This window comes from Perognathus longimembris, chromosome 28 (genome assembly GCF_023159225.1).
Source record: "Perognathus longimembris pacificus isolate PPM17 chromosome 28, ASM2315922v1, whole genome shotgun sequence".
NCBI lineage: Eukaryota > Metazoa > Chordata > Mammalia > Rodentia > Heteromyidae > Perognathus > Perognathus longimembris.
Window position 1 is genome coordinate 13,811,046 of NC_063188.1, and position 22,206 is coordinate 13,833,251.

General features: G+C 43.9%; 2 protein-coding genes across 3 annotated transcripts in view; both read right to left on the bottom strand.

Annotated features, from left to right (window-relative positions):
• Positions 1–6,582, bottom strand: part of Hprt1 (hypoxanthine phosphoribosyltransferase 1) — a 47,904-nt gene extending 41,322 nt beyond the window's left edge. Inside the window, exon 1 of one of the 2 annotated variants that reach the window (XM_048335304.1) lies at positions 6,391–6,582. In XM_048335304.1, the coding sequence (XP_048191261.1) occupies positions 6,391–6,417 (27 nt within the window). In that variant the 5' untranslated portion in view covers positions 6,418–6,582. Of the gene's footprint in view, positions 1–6,117; positions 6,221–6,390 lie in introns of those variants that run through there. The other variant, XM_048335303.1, reaches the window with a different exon arrangement.
• Positions 1–22,206, bottom strand: part of Phf6 (PHD finger protein 6) — a 96,931-nt gene that overhangs the window by 15,724 nt on the left and 59,001 nt on the right. The gene's annotated exons all lie outside the window — the stretch shown is intronic.

Here is a 22,206-nt window from a genome sequence, read left to right on the forward strand (position 1 = left end):
AACTATGTGAATTAAGAACCGCACAACAGGGCTGGGGATATGGCCTAGTATGAAGCCCTGGGTTCAATTCCTCAGCACCACATACACAGAAAAAGCCAGAAGTGGCGCTGTGGCTCAAGAGGCAGAGTGCTAGCCTTGAGCAAAAAGGAGCCAGGGGGCTGGGAATATGGCCTAGTGGCAAGAGTGCTTGCCTCATATACATGAGGCCCTGGGTTCAATTCCCCAGCACCATGTATACAGAGAAATGGCCAGAAGTGGCGCTGTGGCTCAAGTGGCAGAGTGCTAGCCTTGAGCAAAAAGAAGTCAGGGACAGTGCTCAGGCCCTAAGTTCAAGCCCCAGGACTGGCAAGAAAAGAACTCTATAATAACAGAAAAAAAATTACATCAGATTATATTCCTAATAACCAAATATTTCCAAGCTTCTAAAATGGCTAACAATTGCCTGGTGCCAGTGGATGATGGCTGTAATCCTAAACTTCTCAGGAGGCTGTGATCTGAGGAAGGTGGTTCTAAGCCAGATTGGGCAGTAAAAAGCTCATGAGATACTTATGTCCCGTTGACTATGAAAAAGAAAGCTGCAAGTAGCACTGTGGTTCAAGTGGTAGAGTGATAGGTAGCCTTGAGAACAGCAGCTCAGGGACAGCACCCAGTTCCAGAGTTTAAGCCCCAAGACTGGCACAAAAAATAAATTTCTAGGTGGTATATTTTTATTCTTAATAATTCAGACATACTAAAATCTCAAGAAACACCAAAGCAGATAATACATTTCTTTCTCAGGATAATTTGCATTAATACTGGACAGTAGAAAACCTAAACTATAATTTACTGATGCAAATATTCTTAAATGGGAAAACTACTTAAACTAGTAATATGTTCACCTTCCAATTTTATATCAGCTGTACAACTAAATTACATGTATAATTTGTTTGCCTTCTCATCTAAGGGTTAAAACTATTACAAGAATGAATATGAGAATCTTTACTATTCAACATAAGGATAAATAATGACTCACTCTAGGCAACAGTGTCCATAACTACCATATATGAAGGACATGAATTAACCCATAACCATAATCTACCCTTTTGTTAATATGTACGGTGGGATATAATAAACATACTCTGGACAAAACAATTATAAATTATACCTATCAATTATTAAAGATAATAGTTCCATAGTGATTTGAAGTGTTTCAATTCTTTTGTTTTTGGTCAGTGTGAGGCTTGAATTCGGGGTCTAGGCACTATCTCTGAGCTTTTTTGCTCAAGGCTAGTGCTCTACCACTTTGAGTCACAGCACCACTTCCGGTTTTCTGGTGGTTAATTGGAGATAAGTATCACAGACTTTCTTACCTGGGCTGACTTTGAACCAATATCCTCAGATCTCAGCCTCTTGAGTAGCTAGGATTACAGGAGTGAACTACCAGCACCTAGCTGAAAGTGTTTCAATTCTTATTAGTAGTACATTATTTAAATTTTAGTAATTGGGTAGTCACTGGGAAGAAACGGATGAGTCTCAAACTATTGCTATTAATGGTAGTGATCCCCACTTGTGTGGCATTTAAGTTCTATTGAGTCCACATGATATAGTTACTACACTATAAAAGCACAGCTTCAGGGCTGGGGATATGGCCTAGTGGCAAGAGCACTTGCCTCGTATACATGAAGCCCTGGGTTCAATTCCCCAGCACCACATATATAGAAAATGGCCAGAAGTGGCGCTGTGGCTCAAGTGACAGAGTGCTAGCCTTGAGCAAAAGGAGGCCAGGGACAGTGCTCAGGACTTGAGTCCAAGCCCCAGGAATGGCCAAAAAAAAAAGGAGAAGGTATGATTTGGATGTAGGCAGAAAATAATAAATGGAGAAAAAATAATCTAGTCAATAAAGCACAGCTTCAGTATCCCTTTCCTATAGAGTTGTAAAAATGAGAAGGCCCATTTACTGTTGAGTAACTACAGCAAAGAAATTCTACTGGGTGTGGGGTCACATGCCTACAGTCCCAGCTACTTGTGAAGCAGAGGCAAGAGAATCACTAGACTCCAAGAGTTTGGGGACCAGTCTGAGCAACCTTGTCAGATTCTATCTTTTAAAATACTTTTGGGGGGGCTGGGGATATGGCCTAGTGGCAAGAGCGCTTGCCTCTTATACTTGAAGCCCTGGGTTCGATTCCCCAGCACCACATATACAGAAAATGGCCAGAAGTGGCGCTGTGGCTCAAGTGGCAGAGTGCTAGCCTTGAGCAGAGAAGCCAGGGACAGTGCTCAGGCCCTGAGTCCAAGGCCCAGGACTGGCAAAAAATAAATAAATTAATTAAATTAAATTAAATACTTTTGGGGGGGGGCTGGGAACGTGGCTTGGTGGTAGAGTGCTTGCCCAGCATGCATGAAGCCCTGGGGTCGACTCATCAGTACCACAGCAAAAGAAAAAACCGGAAGTGGTGCTGTGGCTCAAGTGGTAGAGTACTAGCCTGGAGCAAAAGAAGCTCAGGGACAGTACCCAGGCCCTGAGTTCAAGCCCCAGGACTGGCACAAAACTTAAAAAAAAAAAAAAAGACACAGTATTCAATTAACAGAAATACCTAAACTGAACTGCTCCATTTCTTAAGGTCAAAAGAGTAATTTGGGAGAATAATGGGAAAGGTAACTTTGCTCAAGAAGCATTGTACTCATATTTGTTGAAATGAAACCCCCTTAGTACAACTACTTCAAATTTAAAAATTAAGTAAGACAGCCAAGCACTGGCAGCTCACGCCTGTAATTGTAGCTACCCTAAAGGCTGAGATTTGAGGATCATGGTTCAAAGCCACCCTGGGCAAGAAAGTCTTTGAGACTGTTAGCACCAATTAACCACCAAAAAATAAACCTGAAGTAGAGTTATGAGTCAAGTGGTAGAACACTAGCAATGGGCAAATAACCTCAGGGACAGAGCCCAGGCTCTGAGTTCAAAACTTAGGACTGGGGGCTGGGGATACGGCCTAGTGGCAAGAGTGCCTGCCTCATATACATGAGGCCCTGGGTTCGATTCCCCAGCACCACATATACAGAAAATGGCCAGAAGTGGCGCTGTGGCTCAAGTGGCAGAGTGCTAGCCTTGAGCAAAAAAAAAAGAAGCCAGGGACAGTGCTCAGGCCCTGAGTCCAAGCCCCAGGACTGGCCAAAAAAAAAAACTTAGGACTGGCACCTAAATATTTTTGTCCAGGTGCCAACAGCTCACACCTGCAATCCTAGCTAGCTCAGGAGGCTGACGTTTGAGGATTGTGCTTTGAAGCCACCCACAGCAGGCAAAGTCCCAAAGACTGGACCACCAAAAACTAAGCCAGAAGTGGAGGTATAGCTCAAGCAATAGAGCACTAAACTAAAAAGCCCCAGTCCTGACACATCAAAAAAGTTATTTTCCTCTATACCTGCAGATGAATGTTAGTTTAAATTCTATTGATATCAATGATATTGTTGTGGACCAATAAAATACACTTACCAATTTTGAAAGAAATAGCACTAATGGATGGCTGGAGGTATGCCTCAGTGGTAAAGCATGTGGTTAACCTGTGAGAGGCCCTCAGTTTAAACCTCTGCCCATGTAGGTGCACAGCATATATAGATACACACACAATCACTAGCACATAGTGGTATACATCTGTAATTCCAGCACTCAGGAAGCCATGACTGGCAAGTTGGGAGCTGGAAGTCAGCCTGGGTTCTCCTATAGTGAGACCCAGTCTAAAATTACCAGAAGCAAGGAAATATTTAAGTTCAGTTAGTACAATATTTCTAGCACTGCCATCCTGAAATTTAAAAGACAGAGCTACAAAAGACATGATTTTTCATATTCACTTGCAAAAACTCTGATGCTTTTTGCAAAATGAGATTCTATAGTGCCTTTTCATTTGTCCATACTAGGGCTTCCCACTTGCCAGGCAGACACTGGTTACCACTACTTAAAACATCCCCAGTCAGCTTGTCCTAAAATGAGTTACAAGCCACAAGGGTTGTATCAGGCCAATCTGAAGGCCCATTTCATCAAACAGATCTAGGGCAAGTTACTACACTTATCTAGAGCCTCCAAGGTCATATCGGTGTTTATCTACCCAACCTAATACATATTGTGTAACTTTAGGGCATTTACATTAGATAATGTCTGCAAAACATTTACCTTCATGCCAAGGCAAAATAAGCATTTAACATCTATACAGTCACTAAGTTAAGTTTAGAGGTTAAGTTTAGAAAGTGGGACAGATAATTTTGATTCAAATACTAGTAGCAGTATTGAGTGGCCTTAGGGAAGTTACTTAGCTCCTCTGGGCCACATATTTTCATTTGTTTTAAAGAACAAATCAGTTAATACACAGAGGTCCTAAAACACTAAGTAGTACTTAGTAAGCACAATTTAAGTGTTTGTTATTGCTAATATGCAGACAATTTAGGGGAAGGAACTTTAAAAAAGAAACAGGAATCTGTAAAGTAAAAACAATGAATTTCTAGAGGTTCACACAAAACTAACAGCCAGTTCCTACAAATGCACTGTATACTGGGACAAGGATCATATTCCTAAGCTAAAAGCATTTGTAGAACTACCTCAGCAACTGGGTAAATATAAAAACCATTACTGTTGAGTACTCTCAGCAAATTACCATACTATTACTTGCCTTCCCTTTTAAAATGTATTCCCCCAACCCCACTTTGTGCTGGGGATTTAACCCAGGACTTTGTGCATTGCTAGGCAAGTCAAACACCTGAGCCACATCTCCAGTCTCTCCTCTTCGTACAAGTATGTGACCGCCGTGGGTATGTGTTAGCCTGTTTAGGGCTTAGACCATTCTTCATTCTGTACATCAGTAGTAATGATCATAACTTCATGGGTTTTAAAAATTAATTAGGACCACATATATAAACACAATGATAGCTACTATTACTATTCTCCTATCAGAGACTCTACAAGAGTTATTTATTCAGACCACCTTGAAATTTGTTCAGCAACACCAGCAACAGCTAAGGACCTCTGAGAGAACCATAAAACTGAAGTCTAGACAGGTACAGATGTGCAAGACCACACAGCTGGCCCAAAGAGGAAGTCCAGGCCAGCCCCCTTTAATTGACACTGCTTTTTACGTTAAACCCTAACACCTAATATGAAACAGAATCTTTTGTTCTTAGGGCTCAAGTGGTTATTTGTTCCCTCAACAAACCACAGTTGGAAATGTGTCATAAGCCAGGTACAGTCCTATACGTTGGAATTGCAGTGTTGATTCCTGCCCTTATGCAATTTGGTTAGAAGGTAGGTATGTAACTCAGTGGTAGAGGGTTTGACTAGCCCAAGCAAAGCCCTACGTTCCATCCCTAGCCCTGCAAAAAAAAACAAAAATAGAAATAAAGGTTGTATATGTGATAGATGCAGTCAACAGGTAACCAGGTAACCGTTAAGTCAACAATGACAATAATCATCATAAAGCAGGCTACGCCATTTTAACAGGTGGCTGATACTTGGCCTGTTTTAGCGTGCATCATCATAAAAGGGGGGGCGCTAGTTTTTTTTTTTTAATTTTAAAGAACGAATGAAGGTGGAGGCAAGATATCAGACGCTGATTGTGCTAATGATGTCCTTGAAGGGAAGGATCAGATCACTCGGACTCACAAACTCTGTGTCTCTCACACACATACACACACAACACAGAAGGAAAACGTGCATCCACAAGCATGGGGTCTAGACTTGCGTATATCTGAACTCAAGGCCCACTCCCCTGGGCCATGGAGAAACGTCTGCATTAGTTTCTGGGGTACCGCCGGCCTGGTCACTGCTCACGAGGCAGGGAGGGAGGAGTCTAGAAAGCAAGGCGCATTCCCGCAAACAGGAATTAGAGCACCTGCACGTCGAAATGCCCCTACCTACTTGTCGCCCAGCCACGCGCTCGCACGCGGCCCTATTCCGTACGGGGGGTCCTCTCGGGGGAGTCCCGCGCACGTCCTCGCCATCCCCCTAACTTTGGTGGAATGGCCTCTCCCGAAAAAGAAAAGCCCCCACGCCCTCACCCCGCCCGATCCTTCTGGAAGCCGCCTCGGCCCCTCCCCACAGCACGCTTGCAGGAGGCACATGTTCACTCAAACGCCATTTCCACCTTCTTTACCCACACGCAATCCTCTTTTCCAGGACTCTCCCGCCGAGGGATCCTTTCCTAACCCCGCCATTCCGTCCCCGTCGGCACTGTCGTGTGACGTCAAGACAAACCGGGGAACCTGTAACCGTCCCCGCCCACGGGGGTTTCCCCCCTCCCCCCCCCCCCGCCCCCGGCGTCTGAACGCCCAATGCGGGCCCCGGCGCCTCCGGGCCCGGCCGCCGCCTCGGCTCGGCCCCCAGCCTCGTGGGCCTGGGCCCGGCTGAGCTCCGCGACTCCAATTGCTTACCACAACGCCAGCGCTATGGGTCGCCATATCGGAGCCGGCCAGCTTGACGAGCTGAGGGTAAACGGAGGAAGGAAGAAGCCGGTGAAGAAGCACAGGAGGAGGCGGAGGTGCTACCAGGGGCGGCGCGGCGCGGCGCGGGAAAGCTGAGAGGTTGGCTCCAAGCTCTTCGCCTCCTCAGCAACCGCTCAGAGGCGCTGAGCGACAGGCTCCGCCCCCTAGCCCCGCCCAAACCCCGCCCACGCCGGCCACGGCACCGCCTGCGCGCTCAACAGCGCGCCCCCGCCAGCTCCTACCGGACTCCAAGGGCTCTAGGTGGCCGTGGGAATTTTTTTCCGGAAGAAGCCGAGGCTTCTCCTTGCGCAGCCGCTGATCTGTTTTCCGCAGTGTCCCAAAGGCCCCCACAAATTCCCAGGCCTGCCTCCGCCTGCATTCCCCCGCGCCCTATTACTGGGCTCCAGTGCCGCACGTTCCATTTACCACGTGCCTCCAAGACCAGTAATCCCCTTCCCAGGACCTTGCACTATATCACGGCTTCCATTTTTGATTCGTCGCCCAGTTTGGTTTATTTTTAATTTGAACCCTTCCCTGGTTGTAAAAATTGTCATCTAGAGCCCCAGCATAGCCAGCTCAGGGTCCAGACCCCAAAAGAACACGTAGCCATGTGAAAGTCCGACTCCTGGAGCCTCTTTGTAGCTCAGTAAATAAAATGAGCTAATTAAAGTACATAAACAGGATGACTATGGAGGTTAAAGAAAAACAAGGGGGGGGCAGTACTTACTATAGTATGTAATCAATAAGTGGGACGAATTGCCGAAACTGATCTTTATTTTCTTATACAGAATAGCAATATACAATCATCCCCTAGGTACAAGCAACTACGTCAAATAAGGAATCAATACTCATTTCTAATAACCTCATTCATATATGCTCCATCACTATCACAATGCTCTCTGTCATTCCCCTTTACGAAGGATGCTGAAGAATACCAAGATACATGTGGTGGCACACTGGTAAGAATGGAACTACTCATTGTACTTCTCTTAACCTCAGTCACTTCCATGTGAAATAAAGATCAATAGGGTGCCCCCCCGTAAGTCTCACCTACTCTTGGGGTACACACGGAGGTAGGAAGATCCTACAAGCCTATGGAGCTCCAGGCTAGCTTAGGCAATAGAGTGAGATTTTGACCAAAAGAAAACAAGAAAGGAAGGGAGGGAGGGAGGGAGGGAGGAAGGGAGGGAGGGAGGGAGGAAGGAAGGAAAAGATAAGCCAAGCACTAGTGACTTACATCTGTAATCCTATCTACTCAGGAGGCTGTAATCTGGACGTTGGAACTTTGAAGCCAGTTTATGCACCAATAACTGCAGAGATTGTCTCCAAAATAACTGGCATAAAGCTGAGCTCTAGATATAGCTTAAGGACTAGAGTGCCAGCTGGAAGAACGCATGCAAGCAACCTGAGTTCAACTCCCCATACTAATACCTGCTATTAAAAATAGTATGAGAGGGGCTGGGAATATGGCCTAGTGGCAAGAGAGCTTGCCTCGGATACATGTAAGCCTGGGGTTCGATTCCCCAGCACCACATATATATAGTAAACGGCCACAAGTGGCGCTGTGGCTCAAGTGGCAGAGTGTTAGCCTTGAGCAAAAGAAGCCAGGGACAGTGCTCAGGCCCTGAGTTCGAGCCCCAGGACTGGCAAAAAAATGAATTTTACAAACGTGAATTCTCATACTATTTTTTTTGGCCAGTCCTGGGCCTTGAACTCAGGGCCTGAGCACTGTCCCTGGCTTCCTTTTGCTCAAGGATAGCACTCTGCCACTTGAGCCACAAAGCCACTTCCGGCTTTTTCTGTTTATGTAGTGCTGAAAAATCGAACCCGGGGCTTCATATATATGAGGCAAGCACTCTTGCCACTAGGCCATATTCCCCAACACCCCTATAAAATTCATTTTTGTAAGCTATTTAGCACAGTACTTACCACATAGTAAGTGCCCAAGAAATATAGCTGTTACAATTTTAGTGTGAATGTGTTAACTGTACACTTCCTATTTTCTCTGCCTTCCCTATCTCTAATGGGCTATAGGCTATAATAGGAAAGGTTCTTGTAAGCTTTGAACTGATAGAGATCTGAGTTCCTATTTTGAACTCACTGTCTATTATTGTAGATTTGAGCAAGGTCCTTGATTTCTGTCTGCCTTACTTTCCTCAGATGTGAAACCAGGATATTAGCCCCACCACAGACTGTGTTAAAGATTAAACAAAGTAATGTGTACAAAATGCTCTAGTAGAGAACTTGATTCGATATATGATCATATCAAAGTCGTGTGTTCCTTAATTTTGCCTTGAACAGGTCTTAACAATATTTTTCTACTCCATTTTGCAGTTGATGGATATTTGGGCAGTTTCCAGATTTGATCTGTTACAAATGGCACTACTATCAGCATTTTTTTACCTACATTTTGTTGAAGATATAAAAGTATTCTAGGGGGCTGGGAATATGGCCTAGTGGCAAGAGTGCTTGCCTCCCATACATGAAGCCCTGGGTTCAATTCCCCAGCACCACATATACAGAAAACAGCCAGAAGTGGCGCTGTAGCTCAAGTGGCAGAGTGCTAGCCTTGAGCAAAAAGAAGCCAGGGACAGTGCTCAGGCCCTGAGTCCAAGCCCCAGGACTGGCCAAAAAAAAAAAAGAACTCTACCACCAGGTACGTGCCAGTGTCTCATGCTTGTAATCCTAGCTACTCAGGGGGCTTAAATCTTACCATGGTGATTTGAAGCCAGCCTCAGCAGGAGAGTCTGTGAAACTCTTCCAGTTATCCACCAAAAAGCCAAAAGTGGCAGTGTGGCTCAAGTGGTAGAACACAAGACATAGGTGAAAAAGCTAAGGTACCCAGGCTGTGAGTTCAAGCCCCACTCTGTATTGGCACATATATTCGTGCGAGCACAACACACAAACTCTTTTTTTTTTCACATTTTCCAAGATTTTGTTTTATTTTCTTCAAGACAAACTGACGTGAAGTACTCATTTTTGGCAAATATATTCCTAATAAATTACTGATTAGTATACTCGTATCCAACTGTCCTGGGAACACACAAACTCTTGAACACACCACATTCTCAGCCATCATGTTTGTTTCTAAATCAGATACTGAACTATTCAAAATTCCTCCAGCTTACTTCTGTCTGACTGTTCCTTTCTCCAAATATTTTCTTCCTCCCATACCCGCATTGAGCTCAGGGCCTGAGCACTGTCCCTGGCTTCTTTTTGCTCAAGGCTAGCACTCTACCACTTGAGCCACAGCCACTTCCAGCATTTTCAGGTTATGTGATACTGAGGAATCAAACCCAGGGCTTCATGCATGCTAGGCAAGCACTCTACTGCTAAGCCACATTCCCAGCACCCTTTCTCCAAATCTTTTAGACCAAATAATCTGGATTGCAACACTAAACCTTTTTTGTTTGTTTCTTTTTGGAAACAAGGTCTTGCTATCTAGCCTAGGCTGGTCCCAAACTTGCCACTTCCCGTCTCATTCTTCTTAGCCCTGGAAAAATAAGTGTGGGCTACCATGCCTGGCTTAATTTATATTTACAATGGAACACAGGTACTGGAAGTGTGGCTCAAGTGATAGAGCACCAGCTATGAGTAGAAAACTGAGCATAAGCACAAGTTCCTGAGTTCAAGCCCTGGTACCTTCACAAAACCAAGCAGACAAAAAGAAATGTACTCTTTACCTCACTTATGTAACTGTAACCCCTCCATACATCACTTTTATAAGAACAAGTAAAAATTTTTAATTAACATTTTTTTGTTTGATTTTGTTTTTGTTGCCAGTTCTGGGGCTTGAACTCAGGGCCTGAGCAGTGTCCCTGACTTCTTTTTGCTCAAGGCCAGCATTCTGCCACTTGAGCCATAGTGCCTCTTCCGGCTTTTTCTATATATGTGGTGCTGAGGAATCGAACCCAGGGCTTCATGTGTACGAGGCGAGCACTTTACCACTAGGCCATATTCCCAGCCAATTAACAATTTTTTTTAAAAGCAAGGAAAAAAACAAAGGAAGGGCTGGGAATATGGCCTAGTGGCAAGAATGCTTGCCTCATATACATGAAGCCCTGGGTTTGATTCCCCAGCACCACATATATAGAAAATGGCCAGAGTGGCGCTGTGGCTCAAGTGGCAGAGTGCTAGCCTTGAGCAAAAAGAAGCCAGGGACAGTGCTCAGGCCCTGAGTTCAAGGCGCAGGACTGGCAAAAAAAAAAAAGAAAGAAAAGAAAAGAAAAGAAAGAAAAAAAAGGAAAACAGCCAACAGTGTCCAAACTGCAAGATACAATGCTTTTTATTGGTAAGTGAAAATCTGGCCCGTATATGAAATGTTTTATGGAAATTTGACCTTTTATTTCATTTTTATCAAATTCTTAACATTCTTTTCACGTTTTTATCAGTGCATATTAATTGTAGAAAGGGGAGAATTTGTAATACTTGCACACATGCATGTACTTTGATAACATTCATCCCTTCCATTATGCCTCCTCCCGCCCCTCCCCTCATGGCCTTATATTTAAAATTGAAATGTATTCTTTTTTTTCTTTGCCAGTCTTGGAGCTTGAACTTAAGGCCTGGGTGCTGTCCCTGAGCTTCTCAGGCTCAAGGCTAGCACTCTACCACTTGAGCCACAGCACCATTTCTAGTCTTTTCTGAGTAGTTTATTAAAGATAGGAATCTTATGGATTTTCCTGCCTGAGCTGGCTTCAAACAGCAATCCCCAGACCTCAGCTTCCTGAGTAGCTAGGATTACAGATGTGAACCACCAGCGCCTGGTGAAATGTACTCTTTTAAAACTTTGTTTTTCAGGCTGGGAATGTGGCTTCACGGTAGAGTGCTTGCCTAGCATGCATGAAGCCCTGGGTTCGATTCCCCAGTACCACATAAATAGAAAAAGCTGGAAGTGGCGCTGTGGATCAAGTGGTAGAGTGCTAGCCCTGAGCAAAAGAAGCTCAGGGACAGTGCTTAGGCCCTGAGTTCAAACCCCAGGACTGGCAAAAAAAAAACCCAACCAAACCAAAAAAAAAACACTTTGTCTTCAAAACTAAATGTAAAATAAAATGATTATTAGTAATTTTAACAAGATGCTATTGAAAATAATTTTCTCATACAGAAGAGCTTAAAAATGATCAATGGAAGTTAAAATGGGGCTGGGGCTGGGGATGTAGCTTAGTGGTAGAGCTCTTAGGTACTACTGTGTGAGGCATGACATCTAACACCCAAAAATTTAAGAAGAAAAGAGTTCCTACTGTACAGAAGCAATTTGTAATCCACTTGTTTGGAAGCAATTATAAGTTGTTTACCATAACTAATTCTAATGATGTGTATAGCCCAGGTGTTTTGAATGTGTGTGTGCCAGTACTGGGGACTAGGGCTTGCAACTAAGGGCCTCATATGACTCTCAGTTGGGTTTTTCCATGCAAAGATGGCAGTCTATCACTTACGGCACAGCTGCACTTGTAGATGTTGCTGATTAGGTGAAGAGCCTCTCACATTTGTCTGCCTGGGCTGGCTTCGAACCACAATCCTCGGATCTCAGCCTCCTAAGTAGCCATCAGTGCCTAGCCTCCATTACTTTCTTTTTTTTTTTCTTTGTAATTTTTATTATACTTATTTTTTTCTCAAATTTTTATTATCAAACTGATGTACAGAGAGGTTACAGTTTCATACGTTAGGCATTGGATACATTTCTTGTACTGTTTGTTACCTTGTCCCTCATGCCCTCTCCCCCCCCCCCAGGTGTTCAGTTCACTTACACCAAACAGTTTTGCAAGTATTGCTTTTGTAGTTATTTCTCTTTTTTTTTTACCCTGTGTCTCTCAAATTTGGTATTCCCTTTGAATTTCCTACTTCCAATACCAGTAAACACGGTTTCCAATATACTCAGATAAGATTACAGAGATAGTGTAGGTACAACCATAGGAAGGTGATACAAGAACATCCTCAATAATAGAAACTACACATACACATAGGACGTTGAAAGTAGTTACAACTGTGATATAACAATTGTTTCTATAACATGGAGTTCATTTCACTTAGCATCATCTTATGTGTTCCTAAGGGTATAGCTATTGGGCCTTGTGATGCTCTGCTATGGCTTGCCTAAACCTGTACTAATTATTCCCAATAAGGGATAGCCTCCATTATTTTCTTTTTTTTTTTTTTGTTTTTTTGTTTTTTTGTTTTTTTGGCCAGTCCTGGGGCTTGGACTCAGGGCCCGAGCACTGTCCCTGGCTTCTTTTTTTTTGCTCAAGGCTAGCACTCTGCCACTTGAGCCACAGCACCACTTCTGGCCATTTTCTGTATATGTGGTGCTGAGGAATCGAACCCAGGGCCTCATGTATATGAGGCAGGCACTCTTGCCACTAGGCTATATCCCCAGCCCCTCCATTATTTTCTTAAGAGCATTTTTTACTGGTCCTGGGGCTTGAACACAGGTCCTGGGCACTGTCTTTAAGCTTCTTTTGCTCAGGGTCCATACTTCTGAGCATTACTTTAAGCTAATAGAAGTTGAAGTCTAAAATCAAGGTCATGGAAAAACTGATTTCTTCGGAGGCTTCGCTCCAGCAGGTGGCTATCTTCATGGCTTTGAACTTCACAAACTTCAAAAAGTCCATGGTGAGATAGGCAAATTAATGGGTTGTCAACGTACACCACAAAGTGAATAACACAGCCACTGGCCCAAGGGCATTCAGGCTATCAGCTATATGCTCTATGGCAGGCCTGAACATAGTTTACACTCATGTGAATGCAAAATTTCCTATATCCACTGGTCTATTTACAGCTTCCTTTTATCTTACAGGCCTTGGCATTGGTAAAATTGGCTGGTACAGCAGGTGTTCAACAAGGAATGCAATGGTCAACACTCTTCCCACTAACTCCTGGGTCTGCAGTGGTCCATAAACTCTGGAGTCTGGATGCCCATGTTCCGTTATCAGTGAATACCCAGCATGTTGTCCTTTGGAGAGCAGTGTTAGTTATATTACATTCAGAAAAGATTAGAATATGGAAGGGTTATCACTGACTGTCTTTGTTTCACCCTGTGCTAAAATGAGTTCTCAGTTCTCTATATGTGCCTCACAAGCTAGCAGATAAGATCAAGGCAGAAGCTGAAACTAAAAAGTTGCAATACACTGGGCTCTTCCTGGCTTATTTCAATGCAACTATTGTATTAATTTTTTTGGTCAGTCGTGGGCTTGATCTCAGGGCCTGGGCACTGTCCCTGAGCTCTTTTGCTCAAGGCTCGTGCTTTACCACTTTGAGCCAGAGCTGCACTTCTGGCTTCCTGGTGATTAAATGGAGATAAGAGTCTCACAGACTTACCTGCTCAGGCTTCCTGAGTAGCTGGGATTACAGGGAGGAGCCACCGATGTCCCTGGGCCCCAGGCATGTTTAAAGGCACTAGCAGGTTATTCTGGAAACTTCTCTCCATTTGGGTTGGCCGGAAGTTACCACGTGATTCCATTTCAGGCGGTCCATTTGGGGCCAGGAATTCAATAGTAATGCTGTATGTTCACATTGTTTCATGTTATGAGCCACAGGTCCACAAGAAGAAAGTAAGATAGAGCATGATGGGATGTGAAGGCCCCTGCCAGAGGCTTTAAGTTAATTTTTGTTTGTTTGCAGTACTGGAGACCAAACGCAGGACCTCATGTACGCCAGGCAAGCATTTCTACCACTGAGCTACAATCCTAGCCCTGGTGGAAGGACCTTCTTTTGGTCACAGCTGAGGCTATGGTAATAGACAATTTAGGGCAAGGTCCTTCAATAACCTCAGAATAGGTCCGGTCACCAGATAGGCCAACTGATGACAGGGCTAGAACTTGCCACCCAATACTCACTTCTGGATGAGATCAAACTATAAAACTGAAAAAAAAAATAAGATTCACCTGTAATCCTGACTACTTTAAGAGGATCATCATTTGAGGCCAGACTAGGCAAAAGTTATGAAATGCCATCTCAACCAACAGTTTGGTGTGGTGGCGCATACCTGTCCTCTCAGCTACAAAAGAAGGGAGAGAAAGGGGGGCACATAAATAGGGGGAATCTATGTCCAGGCTAACATGGGCAAAGAGCAGGGCCCTATCTCAAAACATGACCACAATCTAACGGGCTGGAGGCCTGGTGCTAAGCAGTAGAGCACCTGTCTAGCAACCTTGAACCACTGATTTCAAACCCAACTACCACAACCCCCCCCAAAAATCAACAAACAAATTTCATGAGCTCCCTTGTGACTGAAAATATGAAGGTGCTTAGAAGGCACTGGGATCAGGAATGAAAACTCCATGTCTACTCCCCATGCCTTGCTGTCTACATCTCTTCCATTTGAGCTGTTTATCTGAATCCTTTGTAATCTCCTTTACAACAAATGGGTTATTAATGTGTCCCTGGGATCTGTGAGCTGTCCTAGCAAATTAATCAAACTTCAGTAGGGTATTGTGGGAGCTCTTCTCTCCCCCCCCCTCCATTTAGAGCTGGATGGTCAGAAATACAGGTTACAACCTAGGACTTGGCAATAGCATCTGACAGGAGAGGGAGGTAGTGTGTTGGACTGAGGCCTTAATGTGTGGGGTCTGATGTTATCTCCACTCATAAAATCCAGCTGGTGTCTGCTGTGGAATTTCTTGGTGGGTGGGGGTTTCTCACACATCTGGCCACAGAGAGGCATCTGTGCTATATTCAGCATACAGAATAGGAGAAACAGATTTTTCCCTATTCAAATATCTTCCACCCAAACCATCTTTAGTGTTTTACTAGATGGTTGCTAGCACCTAAGATTGCTCCCTGGTCTCATGGATCACAATATGTTTGCTGGCCTTGCATTCTATCCCTAGCACTGCAAAGAAAAAGGAAAAAGAATAGGTATGCAATGACAAATTTATGTCAGAGATTTTAACACCTAAGAATTTATCTGGGGGGCCTGGCAATATGGCCTAGTGGCAAGAGTGCTCGCCTCATATACATGAAGCCCTGGATTCAATTCCTCAGCACCACATATACAGAAAATGGCCAGACGTGGTGCTGTGGCTCAAGTGGCAGAGTGCTAGCCTTGAGCAAAAAGAAGCCAGGGACAGTGCTCAGGTCCTGAGTTCAAGCCCCAGGACTGGCAAAAAAAAAAATTATCTGGGTCAGGCGCTACTGGCTCACATATATACTCCTAGCTGACAAAAAAAAAAAAGAATTTATCTGGTTCTTCTCTGTTCATAACAGGTTCTACCCGCAGTATTATCACAGACCTACATAGCTATAGGTAAATCCATTCACTCACTCTATTCCCAAATAGGGTATTCCTTTCAGCTCCATTCTTCCAGTTACTTTTTGTTTGTTTTTGTGATGGTACCAGGACTTAAACTTGGGGCCTCAGCCTTACCTAGCATTTTGCCCAGGCTGGCCTCCACCATCTGGGTCATACCTTGTCTGGCTTTACTGCTGGTTAATTGGAAATAGTCTCTTGGCTTTGTCTGCCTGAGCTACCCTTTAACCTCCATCCTCAGATCTCAGCCTCCTGAGTAGCTAGGATGACAGTGGTGAGCTGCCACCCACCCCCAGCACTTTCTGTTATTATAATAAACATAACTACTCAACCATTTAGCGGGTGGCTCTGCTCTCCTTTCATAATTGCCTATTGGTCTCTGCTACAAATTAGATAGAGCCTCCACTGTCCAATATAGTAGAAACTAACCATAGATGACTGTTTAAATCTAAGTTTAAATTGATTTAAATTACATTTTAAACTCTGGCTCTTCAGTTCACTGGCCACATTTCAGCTACTTGTAGCCTAGTGGTACTGCAATGGATGGTGCAAACAGAGAAGATATCCATTGCTGTATAAAGTGCTATGCATCCCTCAGTAATGACTCTTCTGGAAGGAATGGCAGGACGGTCTCAGAACATTAGTAGAGGACTTACTAGAAACAAGCTTCTCAATGTAAACAACTATTGCTGCCAAGTAGATGGTCAGTCTATTTCAGTGCACCTGTCCAGGGCTAGGATTTCCAGGAATATATTTTAGGGCAGAAGCAGATGACTTCATGACTCCTGCTATAAGTGGGAATTACAATAGAATGGAATGAAATGGACAGAAGGAATCCAGTTACGGTGAGAATTCTTACGGAAGTGTGTGTGTGTGTGTGTGTGTGTGTGTGTGCGTGCACGCACGTGTGCACGCACGCTGGTCCTGGGGCTTGAACTTGCCTGGACACTGCTCTTGAGCTTCTTTTACTCAAGGCTAGTGCTCTACCACTTGAGCCACAGTTCTATTTCTGGATTTTTAAAGGATAGTTTATTAGAGATAAGAGTCTCACAGACTTTCCTGCCCAGGCTGGCCTTGAACCATGATCCTCACATCTCAGCCTTCTGAGTAGCTAGGATTAGACATGAGGCACCAGCGCCTGGCTGGAAGTTGTTCTTTAAATTCTATTTTCTGACAAGCATAGACAGACATGCTCCTTTCCTTGCTTTTTGGTCTACTTCCAGCCCTCAGTTTAACCATATTTGTGTGTGTGTGTGTGTGTGTGTGTGTGTGTGTGTGTGTGTGTGTGTGTTGCTGGGGATGACTCCAGGACCTCCCACATGCTAGACAAATGTTCTACCACTGAGCTACAACCCCTAGTCCCTCAAAAATCATTGTTTTGACTACATTGTCTCCAAAAATAATCATGACCAATTGACCTCTAACCTAAACTTCTAAACAATAACCATGTTACTTCAGTTATCTGATCTGTGGACTGGTTGCTCTTAAAGAAAACTAAGGGAGGAAGCAGAGGAGGATAGAGAAGGGGAAGCTGAACAGTAATATGGTCTCAAATAAAAGTTTGTCTGGGCCTAATCCACTAGGGGGAAAAAAAACTGCAGTAGCTGTGCCAGAGATTTTGTATGGTAACATCTCTGTCTACCCAGCAACAGAGGGAACATAGTCTCCTGGTTACATCAGGGAAGGGTGAATGACCAGAGAAAGTCACAGGGACAAACTGTACTTGAAGTAACTGGGGAACATAACACTAGCGGGTTAATTAAGGACCTGAGCCAGGCACCAGCAGCATCTAGTACACCCAGGTTCATAGGCCACATGCTAGAGATCCCGCTGCACATGTGTTACGTGATTATACTTGGAAGTGCCTTCCCAATCCAAGAAGCTAGCTTAAAGGAATACTATCCACAGGAATGGAAACTGCTAATAATGACTGTACTACATACTTAAGATTATGTTCCATTGCCACCACTTGTTAGACATTTTAAAAGCCATCGATGATTAAAGATGGGTGTAGCTCAGTGCACATGGTTGGCATACTCTAGGCCCTGGGTTCAATCTCCTGCATCTACCCCCCCCCAAAGCAAATGATTAGTCAATGTATGAATGTATGAAAAATCAGTGTGTGTGTGTGGGGGGGTGTGCCTGTATGCTGGTCCTGGGCCTTGAACTCAGGGCCTTACACCCTCACTTGGGATTTTCTACTCAAAGCGAGCAGTCTACCACTTGAGTCAGAGTTCCACTTTTGATTTTTTCCTGGCCAATAGGAAGTAAGAGTCTCACTGTTTTTTCTGGCTGGTCTGGCTTTGACCCAGGATCCTAAGATCTCAGATCTCTGCTCCTTGAGTACCCAGGATTACAGGTGTGAGCCACCCCGTCTTAATTTACTTAGGTTTTGTACTGGTCCTGGGGTTTGAACTCAGGGACTGGGTAAGCTTTTAAGGACAGAATCTCACCTTTTCTTTTTCAAGTAATTACTCAGCAATTATATTTATATCCATTACTTTGATTGTATTTTCAAATATTTTAAGTGTCTTTTAGACTTTTAGTTTATAACTAGATTGGTGAATATATTTCAGGTAATTGATTAGAATTGCCAATAATATATACTTGCATCACCCATAATTTTTTTATTTTTTTGCCAGTCCTCGGGCTTGTGCTGGGCACTGTCCCTTGACCTTCTTTCGTAGGTAGGCTAGCACTCTACCATGTGAGACACAGTACCACTTCCACCTTTTTCTTTTTTCTTCTTGTTTTAATCATTAGTGAGGCTTGAACTCAGGGCCTGGGCACTGTCACTGAGCTCTTTTGCTCAAGGCTAGCACTCTACCACTTTGAGTCACAATGCCACTTCCAGTTTTCTGGTGGCTAATTGGAGTCACACAGACTTTCCTGCCCAGCCTGGCTTTGAACCACAATCCTCAGTACTCAGCTTTCTAGATAATGAAGGAGTATAGGTGTGAGCCACAGGCACACAGCACTTCCAGCTTTTTCTATGTAGTTTCTTTTTTTTTTTTTTTGGCCAGTCCTGGGCCTTGGACTCAGGGCCTGAGCACTGTCCCTGGCTTCTTCCCGCTCAAGGCTAGCACTCTGCCACTTGAGCCACAGCGCCGCTTCTGGCCGTTTTCTGTATATGTGGTGCTGGGGAATCGAACCTAGGGCCTCGTGTATCCAAGGCAGGCACTCTTGCCACTAGGCTATATCCCCAGCCCCATCTATGTAGTTTCTTGGAGATAAAATGTCTCATCACCTTTCCTGCCCAGGCTGGCTTTGAACTGTGATTCTCAGATCTCAGCCTCCTGAGTAGCTAGGATGACAGGTGTGAGCCACCACCAGCAGCTAGTTATCACATCACTTACAGTTTATGATTATGTCTCACATATTTTGACTTCAAGATGATGTCAAGATGTATTTGTGCTCTCTCCATCTGTGTAAAGTATGTAGCAGGAAGAACTTCATAAGATTTACCATTGCAGAAATTGAATCACTGGATATTTGAAGATAATCAGGGATATTGTTTAAAATTGAGGGTTTGAATAAGAGTATTGTAACTGTATTTTTAAAAGCTATTGTATTTTGGAAGTACATGATACGTCTTGGGATTGCTTCAGATTAAACCCTGGTGTGGAGGGGATGGGAAGGGCATCTATGAAAGGTCAGGCATGGGTAGCTCATACCTGTAATCCCAGCCACTCAGGAGGCTGAAATGCGAGGATCACGCCAGCCCTGGCAGAAAAATCTGTGAGACTCTTCTCTCCAATTAAGTACCAACAAAACCGGAAGTGATGCTGTGGCTCAAGTGGTAGAGTACAAGCCTTAAGCAAAAAAGCTCATAGACTCTGTGCAGACGTTGAGTTCAAGCCCCAGGACCAGCACAAAAAGAAGAAAGAAAGGAAGAGGGGGAGGGGGGGAGAGAGACGGAGGGAGGGAGGCATGGAGGGAGGAAGGGAAAGAAAGAGATAGAATGTAAGAGAGAGAAGACCCAGGACCAGCACAAAAAGAAGGAAGGAAAAAAGAGAGAAGAAAGAAAAAGGAAAAGAATGAAAGAGAAAAGGGAAGAGAAAGAGGAGAGAGTGAGAGAAAGAAAGAGAAAAAGAGGAGACAGAATGAAAGAAAGAAAGAAGGAAGGAAAAGAAAAAAGAAATAGGATGAGAAATTAGCTTGACAAATGTTGAAACTAGGTAAAATACCCATGGAGAAAAGCTTCTGCAGACATAAAACAATGGGATTTATGAAATATACACAAAACTCTGACTTATAAATTTCTGTCTTACAAATTTATCTTAAGGAAATAATCAGACAGTAGAAAGCTGTACAGACAAGAATGGTCTCTTCATCATTATTTTTAGACATTACTCATGCAAGTCATAAGGAAAAAAGTGCTGAGCTAGGAGATGGTTTGCTATAAGGAAATGCAGTGGGTTGTGGAAAAAACTAAAAATAAAAACTAAGGAAAGTATGGATGCAAAGTGCGAACTGAACTTCCTAGAAAATTAGATAAGGAGAAAAATGGGGTAAAAGCTAGTGTTGGGGGGCTGGAAATATGGCCTAGTGGTAGAGTGCTTGCCTCGTATACATCAAGCCCTGGGTTCGAGTCCTCAGCACCACATATATAGAAAAGGCCAGAAGTGGTGCTGTGGCTCAAGTGGTAGAGTGCTAGCCTTGAGCAAAAAGAAGCCAGGGACAGTGCTCAGGCCCTGAGTTCAAGGCCCAGGACTGGCAAAACAAAACAAAACAAAACAAAAAAACAAAAGCTAGTGTTGGGAACACAGGTACAAGGACAATATTAGTCTAGGACTGAAGAACTATTTTTATCTATATTTTATTGATGAGATAATTGAGATAGATTACTCAATAAATATCAAGCTTCTATGGAATTTTAACCTAAACCACCCAAATCTAGAGTATATATGCTTATGTTTGGAATAATTTCTAGGTGTAGTGGGAAGACAAGTATATAAAAAGTATTTAAGAGTGAGGTGAAAAACCCAAGACTAAATAACAAATATATCTGTAGTAGCATCAGTCTATATTGTCGTGACTTTCTCTAGCAGGCCATCTTCCCCAATATAAGGGTGAGGTGAACTCTAGGGATAAGACTGGTGGTTGTGGTGTTAAGAGTGGAAGGAAAATGAACTCCAGGAAATAGGAACATGAAAGGTTTTTATTTGTTATTGCTGTTTTTTTTCTTTTCCTTTGTCTTGTTTGTTAATTTACCTGTCTTTTAGAGGGTAAAGGAGGGCACAGAAAGGGAGGGACAAAGGGCAAACAAATGCAGCAGTGGTATTCACTTGACACTTTGTTGAAAGTGACCCACACTAACTTCTGGATGGGACTGGGAGGGAAAAGGTAAGAGAGAGCGAGGAAAGGGGTGACATTGTCCAGAAAGAAATGTACTCTCCACCAGACTTATGTAAATGTAACCTCTCTGTACATCACCTTTTTTCTTTTTTTGCCAGTCCTAGGCCTTGAACTCAGGGCCTGAGCACTATACCTGGCTTCTTCTTGCTCAAGGCTAGCACTCTGCCACTTGAGCCACAGCACCACTTCTGGCCATTTTCTATATATGTGCTGCTGGGGAATCGAACCCAGGGCTTCATGTATATGAGACCAGCACTCTTGCCACTAGGCCATATTCCCAGCCCTGTACATCACCTTTATATTGGCAATATTTTTTTAAATTTATACCAGGGCTGGGAATGTGGCTTAGTAGTAGAGTGCTTGTCTAGCATGCATGAAACCCTGGGTTCGATTCCTCAGCACCACATATATAGAAAACGGCCAGAAGTGGCGCTGTGGCTCAAGTGGCAGAGTGCTAGCCTTGAGCAAAAGAATCTCAGGGACAGTGCTCAGGCCCTGAGTCCAAGCTCCAAATTGACAAAAACAAAAAGAAAAAAATTGATGTTCCTATATTAAAAAAAAAAGAGTGGGGCTGAGAATGAGGCTTAGCGGTAGAGTGCTCGCCTTGCATGCACGAAGCACTGGGTTCGATTCCTCAGCACCACATAAACAGAAAAGGCTGGAAGTGGCCTTGTGACTCAGGGGTAGAGTGCTAGACTTGAGCAAAAAGAAGCCAGGGACAGTGCTCAGGCCCTGAGTCCAAGCCCCAGGACTGGCAAAAAAGAAAAAAGGAAAAAGAAGGGTGGAAGAAACCTGGAAGAAGTGGAGAGTTAAGGCCAGTAGTGCTTAGAGGTGGTGGACATGAATTACCACCAGTCAGTAGTCTAGGAGGCTGAGATGTGAGGATCACGGTTGGAAACCAGCCTGGGCAGGAAAGTCCATGAGACTCTTATCAGCAATAAACTACTCAGAAAAAGCCGGAAGTGGCGCTGTGGCTCAAGTGGTAGAGTGCTAGCCTTGAACACAAAGAAGCCAGGGACAGTGCTCAGGCCGAGTTCAAGCCTCAGAACCCACAAAAAACAAACAAACAAAAAAGGGAGCTGGACACTGGATGGCTCACACCTGTAATCTTAGTCATTCAGAGGCTGATATCTGAGGATTACGGTTTGAAGAGACTTCAGCAG